The sequence below is a fragment of the Argopecten irradians genome, chromosome 3, assembly GCF_041381155.1.
Source record: "Argopecten irradians isolate NY chromosome 3, Ai_NY, whole genome shotgun sequence".
NCBI lineage: Eukaryota > Metazoa > Mollusca > Bivalvia > Pectinida > Pectinidae > Argopecten > Argopecten irradians.
This window is the reverse complement of record NC_091136.1, coordinates 69,452,116-69,468,635: the sequence shown is the minus strand read 5'-3', so window position 1 is coordinate 69,468,635 and position 16,520 is coordinate 69,452,116. Positions and strand designations below refer to the sequence as shown.

At 34.5% G+C, this 16,520-nt stretch overlaps 2 protein-coding genes across 2 annotated transcripts in view; both read right to left on the bottom strand.

Moving 5' to 3' along the window:
• Positions 1-11,887, bottom strand: part of LOC138320126 (uncharacterized) — a 46,518-nt gene extending 34,631 nt beyond the window's left edge. Inside the window, exon 1 of the mRNA XM_069263188.1 lies at positions 11,231-11,887. Coding sequence (XP_069119289.1) covers positions 11,231-11,401 — 171 coding nt within the window. The 5' untranslated portion in view covers positions 11,402-11,887. The remainder of the gene's footprint in view (positions 1-11,230) is intronic.
• Positions 11,888-14,725: 2,838 nt separating this feature from the next.
• On the bottom strand, positions 14,726-16,157 carry LOC138319839 (uncharacterized). Its single transcript, XM_069262970.1, has 2 exons — positions 16,153-16,157; positions 14,726-15,746 (listed from the first exon to the last, which is right to left on the bottom strand). Exons 1-2 carry the CDS (start codon positions 16,155-16,157, stop codon positions 14,726-14,728), a joined length of 1,026 nt encoding a protein of 341 aa, XP_069119071.1.
• Positions 16,158-16,520: the final 363 nt, after the last annotated feature.

The window sequence follows — 16,520 nt, the reverse complement described above, 5'->3', positions numbered from 1 at the left end:
CATAGGAATCTGCAAGCTAACGCGGCAGTCGAACCCAGAGCAAAACAAATTAATTGTATCATTCTTACTCTATGCTAATGACTACGGTCGTAGCAAAACAAGTCGTTACATACCCATTATCGTGATCTTTAATGGCGCGATATACAAAATGCGATTTTTATTTTTTTTCTTGTGTGTAAAATGATAACATGCCAAAACTATCGACAATATTTTCAAATTTTAGAAGAGAATTCGAATATTTAGATAAAAAATGACGAGTTTCAGTAAATCTTACCTCAGAAGAATAACATTAGTCAGGGGGGAAGCGTGATATCGGGTTTATTATAGGATAAATAGTCCCGATTCATATATCGTCTGCTTTCATGATGTCAGAAAACAGCGTTCAATAAACGAAAAATATTCAATCTTAATAACTTGACACAAAAGAAAGCTGGTCGGGGTCACCTAAGCGCTTTTGACCAGACGACAAAATACAAGGTAGACCACTATGTTGATTTTGTTTGTTATTTCAATGTTTACAGAATCAATAACCACCGAAAATCATTTAAATATCTTTATTATTTATTCAAAATGCCATGCATTCATGAAGACATGTTAAAATTATTCATTATTTTGCCAGAGAGTAGATCGTCAAATGGCGGGCGTCATTACCCCGTGATGTCATAATCGACCGTAATCTTACGATATGACTGGTGGCAAACAAGACATGTTTTCTCTCTTTTGCATGAACGTTTTCACATCAAATATTTCATTTTAAATATTTAGATATTTGTGAATAGATTGATATCAAATTTAATTTATTTCATCCCACTTAACTATTTTTATTTTATTAAAAAAAAATTACGATAATGGGTACAGTAACTTGACGTGATCACGATATGTTACGGCCTCTTTCAAACGACTGTTTTTGTTATAAAATTGATTATAAATTGATGGAACTGTTATTAACTGAACTGTTGTGAGGTAAAGATTATTTAGTTACCTTAAAATCATACATTAAATACAACGTTTAGAAAAAAGTTGAGAAAAAAACCCCTCCATTTTTTCACGATAATGGGTCGCCAGCCAGTATTCCATGTGATTGTTTAGCGACCATTACGATTCTTGGAATTTACTTCATGCACGAATCTTCAAAATTATACTAACGTTATATTTACCGATAAGCACACAGTTCACACCTTTAGATTGGTACACGTCAAGTAAACACTCGGAAAGCTGGCAGACGAAATATTTGCGGAGAAATAAAACATGTTTGCCGATAGGCCTATCCAGAAAGCGACGTTACAAACGTATGACGTCACAGAAGGGACGGTCTGCGTTAATGCGCCATTTTAAGTTAAATATAATGTTGTTATTTTTCGTCAAATTTGCAAATATTTCATTTTAAATATTTAGGTATTTGTGAATATATTGATATCAAATTTAATTTATTTCATCCCACTTAACTATTTTTATTTTATTAAAAAAAAAATTACAATAATGGGTACAGTAACTTGACGTGATCACGATATGTTACGGCCTTTTTCAAACGACCGTTTTTGTTATAAAATTGATTATAAATTGATGGAACTGTTATTAACTGAACTGTTGTGAGGTAAAGATTATTTAGTTACCTTAAAATCATACATTAAATACAACGTTTAGAAAAAAGTTGAGAAAAAAAGCCCTCCATTTTTTCACGATAATGGGTCGCCAGCCAGTATTCCATGTGATTGTTTAGCGACCATTACGATTCTTGGAATTTACTTCATGCACGAATCTTCAAAATTATACTAACGTTATATTTACCGATAAGCACACAGTTCACACCTTTAGATTGGTACACGTCAAGTAAACACTCGGAAAGCTGGCAGACGAAATATTTGCGGAGAAATAAAACATGTTTGCCGATAGGCCTATCCAGAAAGCGACGTTACAAACGTATGACGTCACAGAAGGGACGGTCTGCGTTAATGCGCCATTTTAAGTTAAATATAATGTTGTTATTTTTCGTCAAATTTGCAAATATTTCAGTTTGACACGTATCTTTTTAGTGTTTACCTCTGATGCTTAAAATCATACAAGCATTTTAAATGTTAAAAACAAAAATCCAAACTAACCTAACCGTTTTATTACGACAAATACCAAATAAAACAATATCGCTCCAACCCTAAAAAGCTGTAATATTTGTGTGCAAAATGGATGTACTGATAAGAATTCGTCTCGAAATAAACATAAATAGATAAACAAACAAAAAGTGAACAAGTAAGTCAGAGAGCACCTGCATTCTGCACAGATGATATAATCAGTATTACCAAGAAACTGTTTTACATAACCAATATTACAAATAGAATGTCACTATGTGCATGCCATCTCGATCACTAATCATATGTCTGCGTGCCGTGTACGGTAGAGCCAATCAAAGCGCGAGGATATCTTGATCGAGAAAACCTTCCTCGTTTATCCATTACGCCGTATCTACTTTGACAGAAAATGACAACTAACACGTAGCTGTGACAGTTGTGTTTGATCTATACTACCGTAAACTGGCCGATCTCTGATTTACGGGCTCTTATCATAACAATAACACATTTCAAAAGGAACAATAGTCTTCATTAATTAAGATTTATTTTTATAGATAGCTGACATAAATATAACAATGTCGGGTGCTCTAGCTCCACTAACTCTTCATTCGTGCTGAGGACGCGCATCCTGTTGATATGCACACAATTTCGATCTTTATTCGCGACAAATTTAAAGGGACAGATAATAACCGAGCAGAATGCCACGTAAAATGATTTCTTTTTCCAAATTGAACGATCTCTAGCCGATTATTTTCTCGAGTAAAATGAAGAAACAAACCTTTAACAAATAAAAGGGTCGCGTTATGATTATTTAGAATATTATTTCGCGAATGAAATCAATGTCGCGGGAAATCGCGAAAATATCGTCCCCTGGAAAATTCCCGACTTTAAGTTTTCTGTTTTTTTAGATATATTTTCCTAGATATATTTTAACTGATTGTTCGAGGCTTAGTGAATGGTGGTAACTAATATAGCTAATGTTGATACATCTAGAAAGGACTTTTGATAAATTATCAAGTGAAAAGACTAACAAATATTTTCCACAATTTTAACGCTGTCCAAGATGGCACTGTGATCTCCTTACTTTGTCGACATCTTTTTATCGGATGAATCGAAAGAAATATCTACCAAATTGCTAAATTCATATTTCACCGACTATTTAAAGTGTATTTCATGTGAATTTCACTGTAACGGTCAGTCGCTTAAACATTTGTTATTTGAACATGGCCATGTAACTTGATGATTTAGCTCCCCAAAAGCATACGTCGCCGTATAAGAGAGCCGAAATCGAGGGATCATATATTGCTTGTTTTGAATAAAGCGCCTTCAATTTTGTCAGAATTCCGAATCGTATCACGTGACCCACGTTGACACGACCTGCACGTGAGTGAGGTAACTAGCGTAAGCGCACATGTGTCTTTTAACGTTTTTCTTCTGGCTAAAATGGACAGATCATGTTGGTATGAGTCCACAGAGTGAGTATTTGAAACATCTAATTTACACATCGCCGTATAATATTGTGTGTATCAAATATTATAATATGCGAGCATTATTTTCTTTGTGGATCCAGTCTGCTGAAATCGACAACATTTGTTTATGAAAACCTGTTGACATTTCTCTTGGTTTCACAGCTCTCGTGTTATTGGAGATTGTCGCGACGATGTTTGGAAGAGTTCGGAATGATTCGGCATCTTTCGAGGCTATTTTTCACGTATACAAAATAAAAAGATTTTTTCCGTTTATTATTAAAAATACTTCCAGTGCTCTAACTTTATAAAAAGTGGTAAAATAAGAATGTTTAAACCTCACACAGACGGAGAAAAAAGTGTATAACACTTAAACTGTTTTTACAATGACAAAAAGAGCGAAAGGTATAGACCATACAACTTAATGTTCTAAAAGTTTACGAGACTGCACACCCGATTGTGTGGTCATTGTACAGGTGCGTCTCATCATATTATTGTGGTCATTGTACAAGTGCGTCTCATCATATTATTGTGGTCATTGTACAAGTGCGTCTCATCATATTATTGTGGTCATTGTACAAGTGCGTCTCATCATATTATTGTGGTCATTGTACAAGTGCGTCTCATCATATTATTGTGGTCATTGTACAAGTGCGTCTCATATTATTGTGGTCATTGTACAAGTGCGTCTCATCATATTATTGTGGTCATTGTACAAGTGCGTCTCATATTATTGTGGTCATTGTACAAGTGCGTCTCATCATATCATTGTGGTCATTGTACAAGTGCGTCTCATCCTATTATTGTATACAAAGGTAGTGAGAACCAGCGAGCGACATTATTATGTAAAGTGAATGGACGCGCGCGTTTGATGTGCATACCAATTACACAATCAGTAACCCAGGTGTTCCCGAAAAATGCAACATGTCACGCCTTTAATAAATCAGATAAAAACATAATATGGTGAAAAAACGCAAACCAGGAACTATGGATATTGTATTAGTATGCAAATAACACTGCTTTTACATATAGATGTTGAATTGTTTTACGTGTTCTGACTAGGAGCTGACAGTTATGAAGCTGTTAATTTCTATTTCCAGTTTTATTATCTTGAAAGGTCCAAACCTTCCTCCCGTCAACATACGTTTGAGCATGTATTAATAGGGCAGGCATGTGGCCAAAGCACACGAAGAAGACAAACACCTCGGTGTGGTCCCGAACACTAGTGGAGGAAATATCTCTTTTCATAGGACTATGAATGTCAATTACAATCTCTTAACGGACCTATTGGTAATCACCGGAGGTGAGGATTCATTAATAAATTCACCTATTTATAGTAATCATTACAACAATTAACTAGTTTTGGTGTGGGTGGGAATATCATTGGTCGCTCGAAGTGTTTAACTATATATTGACACTTTGAAGGTAAAGATAAATAATGTCATGGTGTTGGGGATGGTTGTTGTGTTCTGAGTAATGGTGTTCTAGGGGAATGGTGTTCTGGTGGGATGGTGTTCTGTTTTGTTTTTGTTTTTTTTTGGGAGGGGGGTGGTGTTCTGGAGGATGGTGTTCTGGGTGTTTTTTTTTTTTTTTTTGGGGGGGGGGGAGGTGTTCTGGGGGATGTGTTCTGGGGGGCGGGTGTTTTGGGGGGATGGTGTTATGGGGGATGGTGTTTGGGGGGGGGGGGGTTGGGGGGGATGGTGTTCTGGGGGTGGTGTTTTTGGGGGATGGTGTTCTGGGGGGATGGTGTCCTGGGGGTGGTGTTTTGGGGGGATGATGTTCTGGGGTAAGGATTTCAACATGCATTTAAACCCCGATATAGATTCAATAGGTCCAATAGATGGAAACGTTATTTCAATATATATAGATTTGCGGGTTCAATAGATTAAAACGTTATATACATGTAAGTATATATATAGATCTGCGTGTCCAATAAACGAAAACGTTGTAAAATAGTCAATGTAGGCTGGGTTTCAAAATAGTGTCTTCAAAGGCTGAACTCAAAACTAGAAAACGTAAAACCGGTATGTACAGTAAATAACTTTGTAACAGAAAATGATCCTTTGTTACACTATACCAGCTAGGAGGAATAGGGACATTCAAACTTAAATTCCTAAAATTAGGTAAAACCGTAGTTAAGGGCACATGGGGGAGGTCCGCCCTACCCTAATACGAGTTTTAGAATATTCCGTAAATAGTAGTCTAGCTGTGCTTATTTTCTAATACCTGTTGGAACAAGACGCCTTGATTTAGTAAGTGTGACAAAAAGTTAGATAGACTTTTTTAACTTGTGTTTCATTTGTCGTATGACAAAAAGAAATTAAAAAAAAGGTTCTCAAAAAATTAAAAAATCAGAAAGTCTATACATATATATAACTTTATAATATATTTTAAAGTGTTTATGTAAATAATTCGTAAATAAGTTGCGCCCTGTTCTGGAGTCTATAAGATAGGAGTACGTATTCTGTATTATTCTGTTTTTATAGTAACCAACTATCCATCCATCCAAGCATAAAATACTTCGATATTTCAAGATTATTAGACAGTGAACAATTTTATACATATAGAAATATCGAATTTAGATTAACAAATAAATCATAGTTTTATGTGATTTAACAGTAAATAACAACACACACACACACACACACACACACACACACACACACACACACACACACACACACACACACACACACACACACACACACACACACACACACACACACGCATATAATTTTTATTTCAAATTTTTACATATATTTATCTAAACGCAAAAAGATCAGCTAGTGCTTTCAGGTTGTCCAAACTTCAGACGAGGTTTTAATGTCTTGGAGACGAAATTGTGGCGTAACATGATTGATTGAACATTCAAGAAAATTATTTCAACAATGATTTTTTTATTGTTTTTTATTTAGTCTTGATGATTTTGATTTTTTTTTTCATTTAAATATATTTTATTGCCATTAAGGATGTGTTGTTCTGAGGTTTCAGTCCCGTTGAAGTCTCGTTTCGACAAAGATTAAAAATGTTATGAGATTTTCAAATATAATCTATCAATATCTGTAGCAAGTTGCCAGTTGCAAATTTTGTAAAAAAAAAAAAAAAAAATACTTTTCTATTTTTAGTAGATTGTTTTATACGGGGATTTTAAGAAATGGCCCATTTGGCGGCCATTTTGAAATTACGTCTTTTTTCGCTTTGAGTAGAGCCACAGTTTTGCCATTTTTTACTGAAATCGTTTTTACTTAAATCATCACTGCGCCAGCATTTTCAACTGTATCGAGTTAATTTTTGCTGTAAATCTTTACTAGGTTCATGGTAATTAAAATATTGAGCATTAATGTGTGAAATGATACACTTTTGTCATTTCATTTTTACATTTAATGGTAATTTGAACACTTTTATTTTTACTCTAAAATATTGTAAAATAACAAATATTCAAATGGGGCAAACAAATAGCATACGGACCCCCCATTTTTCTGTCTGATTTAGAAAGAACAACCCTTTTCCTATTGATATGAAAAATATTAACAAAAGTTTAATACTAGAACTGTTTCTATAAAGGGTTAAATTTGGCAGAAATGGCTGAAAATAGTGCATTTTGTAGCTCAAAGTTAAGGGGTAGGGTACCATATGTTGTTATTTTGAGAAAAAATATGAGTCTTATTAATTAAAACTGGTATATTTTTAAAGAAGACCACTGGGAAGTAAATTCTACAAACATCCATACATACCAAACACCTCATTAGGAAAGTATGGCTTTAAACTCTTGTGTATATGGTCCAAACGGCAAATTCCCGTAAAATCAAATATTTTGTCAACTAGGTATCTTTGAGTGACAATAGCTCAAAAACGAGACCGCAGACATATATTTTTTCTTCCGTTTTCTTATGGTATGAACTCCTATTTCCAAATATCAAAAAAAAGTTTGATACAAATTTGTTTGACTTCTTAGAGGAGAACATCCTTAAAGATGCTCCACCGCCGATAGAGCATAAATGATATTCTTCATTTGAACAATAATTGGTGTTTAATCGTGTATAATTCAATTTTGCTTGTTACGAGCATTTTCATTGGCTTAAAAATTTACTTTATCAGCCCATAAAGGAAAAAATGGCGTCGCCGTTTATAACGTTGCTTCTGATTGGCTGAGATGACGGCGTACTGATTTTATAGACAAAAGAGTTCCAAAATGAATTTTAAATATGGAAGAGATTATCTTTAGTAAAATGAATTATAAGGATTAATTTGAATAGATTTTTTATGTTATGGAGATATAACACAAAAATCTGAGTGTACTCTCATCATAAACCGCTTCGCGGTTTATTTAGAGTACACTCAGATTTTTGTGTTATATCTCCATAACATAAAAAATCTATTCAAGTTAATCCTTAAATATATATGTCTAATTAACACAAAAAATAATAAAAAATAATTTATTTCGCCTTTGGTGCATGCGGAATCAGAACTTCATTCCATATAGGATATAGTGACATGGAATTTTTTCGGGATGCAAATTAAATATTTTTCATATTTTTAACTTGAAGTAAAATTAGAGGTTTAAACTTTTCAATGGTGGTAATGGTGTAAAGTAAATAACTTTTGTAGCTGAAGAAAAATACTAAATCATCTGCTCCTGTTTTTGATAGTGAAAATATACCATTTGTCAGCGGTGGAGCATCTTTAAGAGGAATTGGATCGGGCACAAGTTATACAATTGTATGAAGCCCGTTTCCAAGAAATAAAACCTATAGATTGTAAGATGGCAGAGAGAGTTTTTTTTTATAAACATAATGTTCCAATGATATTACTAACTGGTATTTATATTGAAATCAAGCCCTCCGATAAAGGAGACAATTTGACAATACTTTGTGCCGTGCTGTCGGAATTACTTCTTTGGCCCATGTTTTCTGATCGAAAGATTTTTTTACAGGTTTTTCCATTAAGTCATCTTAACATTATTTGAAGAATGTCCTAAGGTCTATTTGGCTTTATGATTTGCTTTTGTCAAAGTTAAAAAAATAATACAGAAATTTTTAAGTGTTTATCATATATATTGATAAATGATAATGACACTCAATATTAGTATCCTTTAAAAGGATCGTAATGGAGGAAATAGATTACGTAAATCGGGTTTTGTTCAATCTAGAGTATAAGCATCTATTTCGCTCGGATCAAGTCCATTAAAATCGCATTAATATGAATCAATGATGTGTTTTTTTAACATGAACTGCCGAACGCTTCACGGGAAAGAATTATTTTTGTTACATCAAGGAAGTTACGCAATAATAACGAAATTTCATTAAGAATTTTATTGTGTTTTCCCAAATAATCTTTCTTAAGAAAATTCTTATAATGAATATATATAATGATATTCTGTTCAGTTTGTACCGTTAAGTCTCATTTTCTTTTATTTCGGCAAAACTACCGACAGTTGTAACATCACATGCTCACATTTAAAAAGAATGTTTTACATATTATCGACTGAGAACCGAGACATAAGCTATAAATATCTATGAATACATGAATATTTAGCGTCATAACAGCCAGGCCGCCATAACATTCCACCGTGACATAGGTCCCCTACAGCCGATATTTTATAGAGGAATAACTTACATGCTCCCTGTCACAACCTGTTTCAAGTAAATTCCGTACACCAATACAGCTCTCTAGTCTAAATCACTACAAATAAGATATTGCTGTTAGCGTTTCAAATGAATTGATAACTTTCCACTAGGGTAGTTCATAATTTGTAAGTTTTTTTTCTTGCTAAATGTATCATCTTAGACATGCGTTAAACATGAACCCAGACTAAAAGGGCATTGTTTTATATGTATATCTGTAGACAACGGTTATGTAAGAGTTTTCCTCAATACAATGTACAGTAAGGGATCACCTACAGGCGGTTCTTTTACTCCAAACTTTGATGACAACACACGATTGATAAAGGAAGGAGAAAGCTTGTGCATAATAGTATCTTTTAGGATTTTTTTGTGGGATGGATGTCACTATTGTTGTCTTAAAGATTTTTAGGTGTATCTGTTTACTGGGAGTGATCTCTCCCATACCAAAACAATTCAGAGTACACAAAACCCATGAAACACTCCGACGACATATCATTTTGAAACATTTTTTTATTAATTACGAGAATTTCACTTCAGCAGAATCGACCATTATTAACATTATATTACTTGTTTTACTACAACATTAACCTACCTACGCGAGTGTGAATTATATCGTAATTAATTATTCTCCCGAACCTATTAATGGGGTCATGTCAAGTGATATTCTCAATAAGGGAACACATCATGTCAATCATAGTATCTTCTTTCCAGAGCAGAGTGTCTATCTTCATTCTTAAAAGTGCACTATGGTAACGATTAATTTTTACGTTTAATTTAATTACACATTCAATCAAGAATTATCAATAGTTTGATGAACAGTCAATTGGGGATTGAAAATCCTTAAATGACAACAGTCAATCACAGTAGATTTTATTATACGTCTATCTTTATGTTCAATGGCGTATTCTAATAACTAGACTATTAAAGAATGTTCGCATTTAATTGATACATGAAATAGAGTAATTCTATTCAATTACCGCGCCAATCATATCGTACATGGTGTGATATAGGCGCTGAAGACCGTCAACATTATAAAAGTGCATCAATAGAACAAGATAAAATGAATGTCGGGAATATGAACTCTTAACTAGGCACGCTTTAGTCCTATTGGACACCAAAGTCAGGAATATCTCACCATCACAATCCCGGTAAAAATACCTCACAGTCAATTTATTATGTTGGCTTTAAATACAATCAAAGGTGTTTAATTTGAAGATAATTTACATGTTAACAGTCTTATTTCAATATTTGAAACAGTTTGATTAAGATGATAATGTGGTTATTTATGAGAGAAACATGAAAATAACGTTTAAGGTATTCATGTCTTACTTGACGAGTCCAGTTACAAAATTAAAAACGTTTATTACATATGACTATAGTTTCGTCGGAATCAGTAAAAAGTACTGAGCAGTTCCTATTGTGTTCTTTTTATCACATAATCAGCCTAATATCCAGTGATTTCGCCTGTATAGTATTTTTGTATATGTCACTAGCGTAATATGACCTGAAGCGATTTTCATTGACTGAAAATTCATTGTTACGTCAAGAAAGAAACAACAAAATGACGTCAGGAAAAAATTAAATGACGTCAGAACTTTGAGGACGGCGGGACGAAATACCGGCATTTTTTTGCAATATATTTTGACGCAAAATTTGTGTTAATTTCACATGAGATTTTATAAAATAAACATTCATTTAAGATCGGATATGTCTTATATGTCTAAAGTTTTTATAGTTAGTTAAAATTAGTATAATGGAGTCATTGTTCGTTTACAATTAAGCAAATACCAGTTTGATAAATTTCATTTTACACCCTGAGAATATGTGACAGTAAAAAAGCCGAATGAAGGAATGAATAGAATAATACTTGAATGCTTCTTTCTGAGAGTACGTGCGGTAAAAAGGCCGAAATAAGATATTAACTGACTAGTACTTTAATACTAAGAAGGCCGACTTTATTATTTTATACTGACCAATAATAGCCTATTGTTTCTCCGTGTGATCATGCCAGATTTTCTTTGTGAGTTATAATGTAAATCAATGAAACACTGTAACAAGGTAGTGTAGAGTTACTTACGTCAAATCCGCCACAGTTGAGAAGGTCATCCTCCGTATTTACGTGTGTCGGGTACCGAAACCTCCAGAGGCTGGACCTATGAGGGGGCTCAACCATGATAGCTCGTCCGTCAGATTCAAAGTAGCCTATAATATCCAATAACAGTATCAGAATAGATAGGACCACGTGCATCGCTTGTCCAGAGTGTCGGTCCCTAGGGCATTAGGTCATACAACAGCATCTCTCCAAATATATCTCCGAGAAGTGAACAAAACACGAGTATATCATTCATTAAACTTGTAATATGTTTGCCAAAGTTGCATACTGGTGTGTGTTGCCTGTATCATCCACCACAAATGTAACAACTAACAACTACGGAAAACGTGTATTGCGATCGTCATATCCCATGATATAGACATCTGATAGTAGATAATCTAACAGCAACAGATGATGACAGGCCAATTAAAACAGCAGATCATCAGAGATCGTATTACGTGAGAAGGCACCGTGTTAATTAAGTGGCATCTCACACGTCTGTGTCTTGTCATCGACAGTCCGATTAGCAAACAAGTGTGCTAAACACATAGAGGTAAATTTTGTTCAAAAGAATAAATTAAAATCTTCTACATTGAATGGAAGTGATAGGCAGTATAGAGCGGGCCTGCCGGTGGGATGAATGACTCGACGTGTTGGTACATCAGGTAGGTCGTGTCTGGAATAAAGCCTCGGACGGAACAGGAGGAAATGTCACAGTGAGAGTGAGGGCAAGGCCATCAAACGGATCCATCAGCTGGTTAACTAACTAGGCCCCTTCTCCCATTCTGATTTCATTACATTTTCGAGGTATGGGGAGTGCGGGTCACACCAACGTTATATCTGGTGACGTCGACACGTTCTGGTATGATACCCTGAGTTACGATGGATAAAAGTGACGTCCTCCTCCCTAGACGTACACCACATCATTATCTCAGCACCAAGTTTGGTGTGTTCAATCATCCCGACACATATTTCGACCAGCTGTGCTTACATCATCCATGTTGTACATGGGGCAGTTCTATCAAGGAGTCAGTCGAACTGCCCGATACCTGTACTTCGTGCTGGAGTCCTCTCGCTTCACCTGGTGTGATAAAGCGGCATCTTGATGGGACAGAATAGTCGTACGTTTTCCATCTGAATCCTGCGTAGTCCCATTCAGACCCACAACAATAAGCGCACTCACCTTTCGTCTGTAATCATTCCTACTCGTAAAACTAGGCATGTTGTCTTTAACGTTGTCTGGCCAGTTTGTCATGAGGTTTGTTTTAATGAGCATGTGCTAGTTTATGGTATACAAGGAGTTATATATAACATGTTGGAGATTTATGAATGTGATATTTCACAGGCGGACCGACAAAAAACGGAATTCTTTACATATTTTCCATTCAACTTTGCTTAGCCAAATGCTCCTCAAGGTATTATATATATAAAATGTACTGGAAAGTTGTTTTTACGTTACATATGAATAGCTAACATTGATACGTAGATCTGATGGTAGGTAAACTACAATATAACGGAGAGGGACAGGGAGTTTGACATTAGGCACTGGGCCCTGTAATATGACACGAGATTAGCATACAAGATCACAGAACTTATTCATCACGGAACCTTCCTTTACATTAGCATTGAAATGTGGGCCTGATTGATGCTAATTATATGGAAAGTGAGACGGGTTGTAAAGAACAACAGACAAACAAATGAGAAGAGTGCAACAGATGAAAGGTCCGCTGTTAGCTTCATGATAGATGATTCCATTCTATAAAGGAAAGCTACATAGCAAATACTTTCATAACCTTCTTCAGCAACTTAGTGAACGAATAATTAAATAAAGACTGCTGAACATTGATTATTTTTGTTCTAATATCCAGACAGAAATTAAGCATGTATAACGAACCAATGAGTAAAACGGGGAATGCCAAATAAAGAAATATTTGTTTTATGAGAGAATCTCAATCAACACCAACACTTCAGGTAGAAAGTTAAAACTGTGGCCATATCAACACCAACACTTCAGGTAGAAAGTTAAAACTGTGGCCATATCAACACCAACACTTCAGGTAGAAAGTTAAAACTGTGGCCATATCAACACCAACACTTCAGGTAGAAAGTTAAAACTGTAGCCACAAATTGTGTCACATAGATATTACTTTATTTAACAAGGATTATGTCACATAGAGATAACTTTATCTATTAAGGACTATGTCACATAGAGATAACATTATTTTACAAGGATTATGTCACATAGAGATAACTTTATTTGACAAGGACTATGTCACATAGAGATAACTTTATTTAACAAGGATTATGTTGCATAGAGATAAATTTATTTAACAAGGATTGTGTCACATAGATATAACTTTATTTAACAAGGACTATGTCACATAGAGATAAATTTATTTAACAAGGATTATGTTGCATAGAGATACAATTTATTTAACAAGGATTGTGTCACATAGAGATAACTTTATTTAACAAAGATTATGTCACATAGAGATAACATTATTTCACAAGGATTATGTCACATAGAGATAACTTTATTTGACAAGGACTATGTCACATAGAGATAAATTTATTTAACAAGGATTATGTCACATAGAGATACAATTTATTTAACAAGGATTGTGTCACATACAGATAACTTTATTTCACAAGGATTATGTCACATAGTGATAACTTTATTTAACAAGGATTATATCACTTAGAGATAACTTTATTTAACAAGGACTATGTCACATAGTGATAACTTTATTTAACAAGGATTATGTCACATAGAGAAAACTTTATTTGACAAGGACTATATCACATAGAGATAACTTTATTTAACAAGGACTATGTCACATAGTGATAACTTTATTTAACAAGGATTATATCACTTAGAGATAACTTTATTTAACAAGGACTATGTCACATAGAGATAACTTTATTTGACAAGGACTATGTCACATAGTGATAACTTTATTTAACAAGGATTATATCACATAGAGATAACTTTATTTGACAAGGACTATGTCACATAGAGAAAACTTTATTAAACAAGGACTATGTCACATAGAGAAAACTTTATTTAACAAGGATTATGTCACATAGAGATAACTTTATTTAACAAGGACTATGTGACATAGAGATAACTTTATTTAACAAGGATTATGTCACATAGTAATAACTTTATTTAACAAGGACCATGTCACATAGAGATAACTTTATTTAACAAGGACTATGTGACATAGAGATAACTTTATTTAACAAGGATTATGTCACATAGAGATAACTTTATCTAACAAGAACTATGTCACATAGAGATAACTTTATTTAACAAAGATTATGTCACATAGAGATAACATTATTTCACAAGGATTATGTCACATAGTGATAACTTTATTTAACAAGGACTATATCACATAGAGATAACTTTATTTAACAATGATTATGTCTCATGGAGATAACTTTATTTAACAAGGATTGTGTCACATAGAGGTAACTTTATTTAACAAGGACTACACAGGCAAAAGTGACCGTAGATAAATAGCCTGGTATCTCCTCTAGACTGACCGTAGATAAATAGCCTGGTATCTCCTCTAGATTGTCCGTAGATAAATAGCCCTGTATCTCCTCTAGACTGTCTGTAGATAAATAGCCTGGTATCTCCTCTAGACTAACCGTAGATAAATAGCCTGGTAACTCCTCTAGACTGGCTGTAGATAAATAGCTCTGTATCTCCTCTAGACTGTCTGTAGATAAATAGCCCGGTATCTCCTCTAGACTGTCTGTAGATAAATAGCCTGGTAACTCCTCTAGACTGGCTGTAGATAAATAGCCCTGTATCTCCTCTAGACTAACCGTAGATAAATAGCCTGGTAACTCCTCTAGACTGGCTGTAGATAAATAGCCTGGTAACTCCTCTAGACTGTCTGTAGATAAATAGCCTGGTAACTCCTCTAGACTGTCTGTAGATAAATAGCCCTGTATCTCCTCTAGACTGTCTGTAGATAAATAGCCTGGTATCTCCTCTAGACTGTCTGTAGATAAATAGCCTGATATCTCCTCTAGACTGTCTGTAGATAAATAGCCTGGTAACTTCTCTAGACTGTCTGTAGATAAATAGCCCTGTATCTCCTCTAGACTGTCTGTAAATAAATAGCCTGGTAACTCCTCTAGACTGTCTGTAGATAAATAGCCCTGTATCTCCTCTAGACTGTCTGTAGATAAATAGCCTGGTATCTCCTCTAGACTGTCTGTAGATAAATAGCCTGGTAACTCCTCTAGACTGTCTGTAGATAAATAGCCCTGTATCTCTTCTAGACTGTCTGTAGATAAATAGCCTGGTAACTCCTCTAGACTGTCTGTAGATAAAAAGCCCTGTATCTCCTCTAGACTGTCTGTAGATAAATAGCCTGGTATCTCCTCTAGACTGTCTGTAGATAAATAGCCTGGTAACTCCTCTAGCCCTGTATCTCCTCTAGACTGACCGTAGATAAATAGCCCTGTATCTCCTCTAAACTGTCTGTAGATAAATAGCCTGGTATCTCCTCTAGACTGTCTGTAGATAAATAGCCTGGTAACTCCTCTAGACTGTCTGTAGATAAATAGCCTGGTATCTCCTCTAGACTGGCTGTAGATAAATAGCCTGGTAACTCCTCTAGACTGACTGTAGATAAATAGCCTGATAACTCCTCTAGACTGGCTGTAGATAAATAGCCTGGTAACTCCTCTAGACTGGCTGTAGATAAATAGCCCTATATCTGCTCTAGACTGTCTGTAGATAAATAGCCTGGTATCTCCTCTAGACTGGCATCCAACATTAACATAGGACTGATCACAAACAATACTTAGTTTAGTTTGAATTCGGAACTTTACCCAACTCGTTTATTTAAATAAAAATTGACGATACTTAAGAAACAACACCCTACATCATTTTAAAATCAAACATTGACAACAAATGAAGTAACATATCACTTTATTATTAGGTTTATAGGTCTAACTGAGGACTGGTTGAGAGATACAAAATACTATTAACAAATTATAAACTCAAATGAAAATAATTTTAAAACAATAGAATAAATGGAGTAGGCTGCAGTACAAATTTAGCGAAAGATTCCAAGAACAATGTGGACGGTACAAAACTGAAAACAAACTGAAAATGAAGTTTTATATAAGTCAAGTACTAAATGAAACTTTTACATAGATGTTAAACCACCATCCGAAGAACTCACGTTTTCCAATAAATTTGTATATATCATTAGCATTATTGTAGCTATCACAATGGCCGTCAATATGA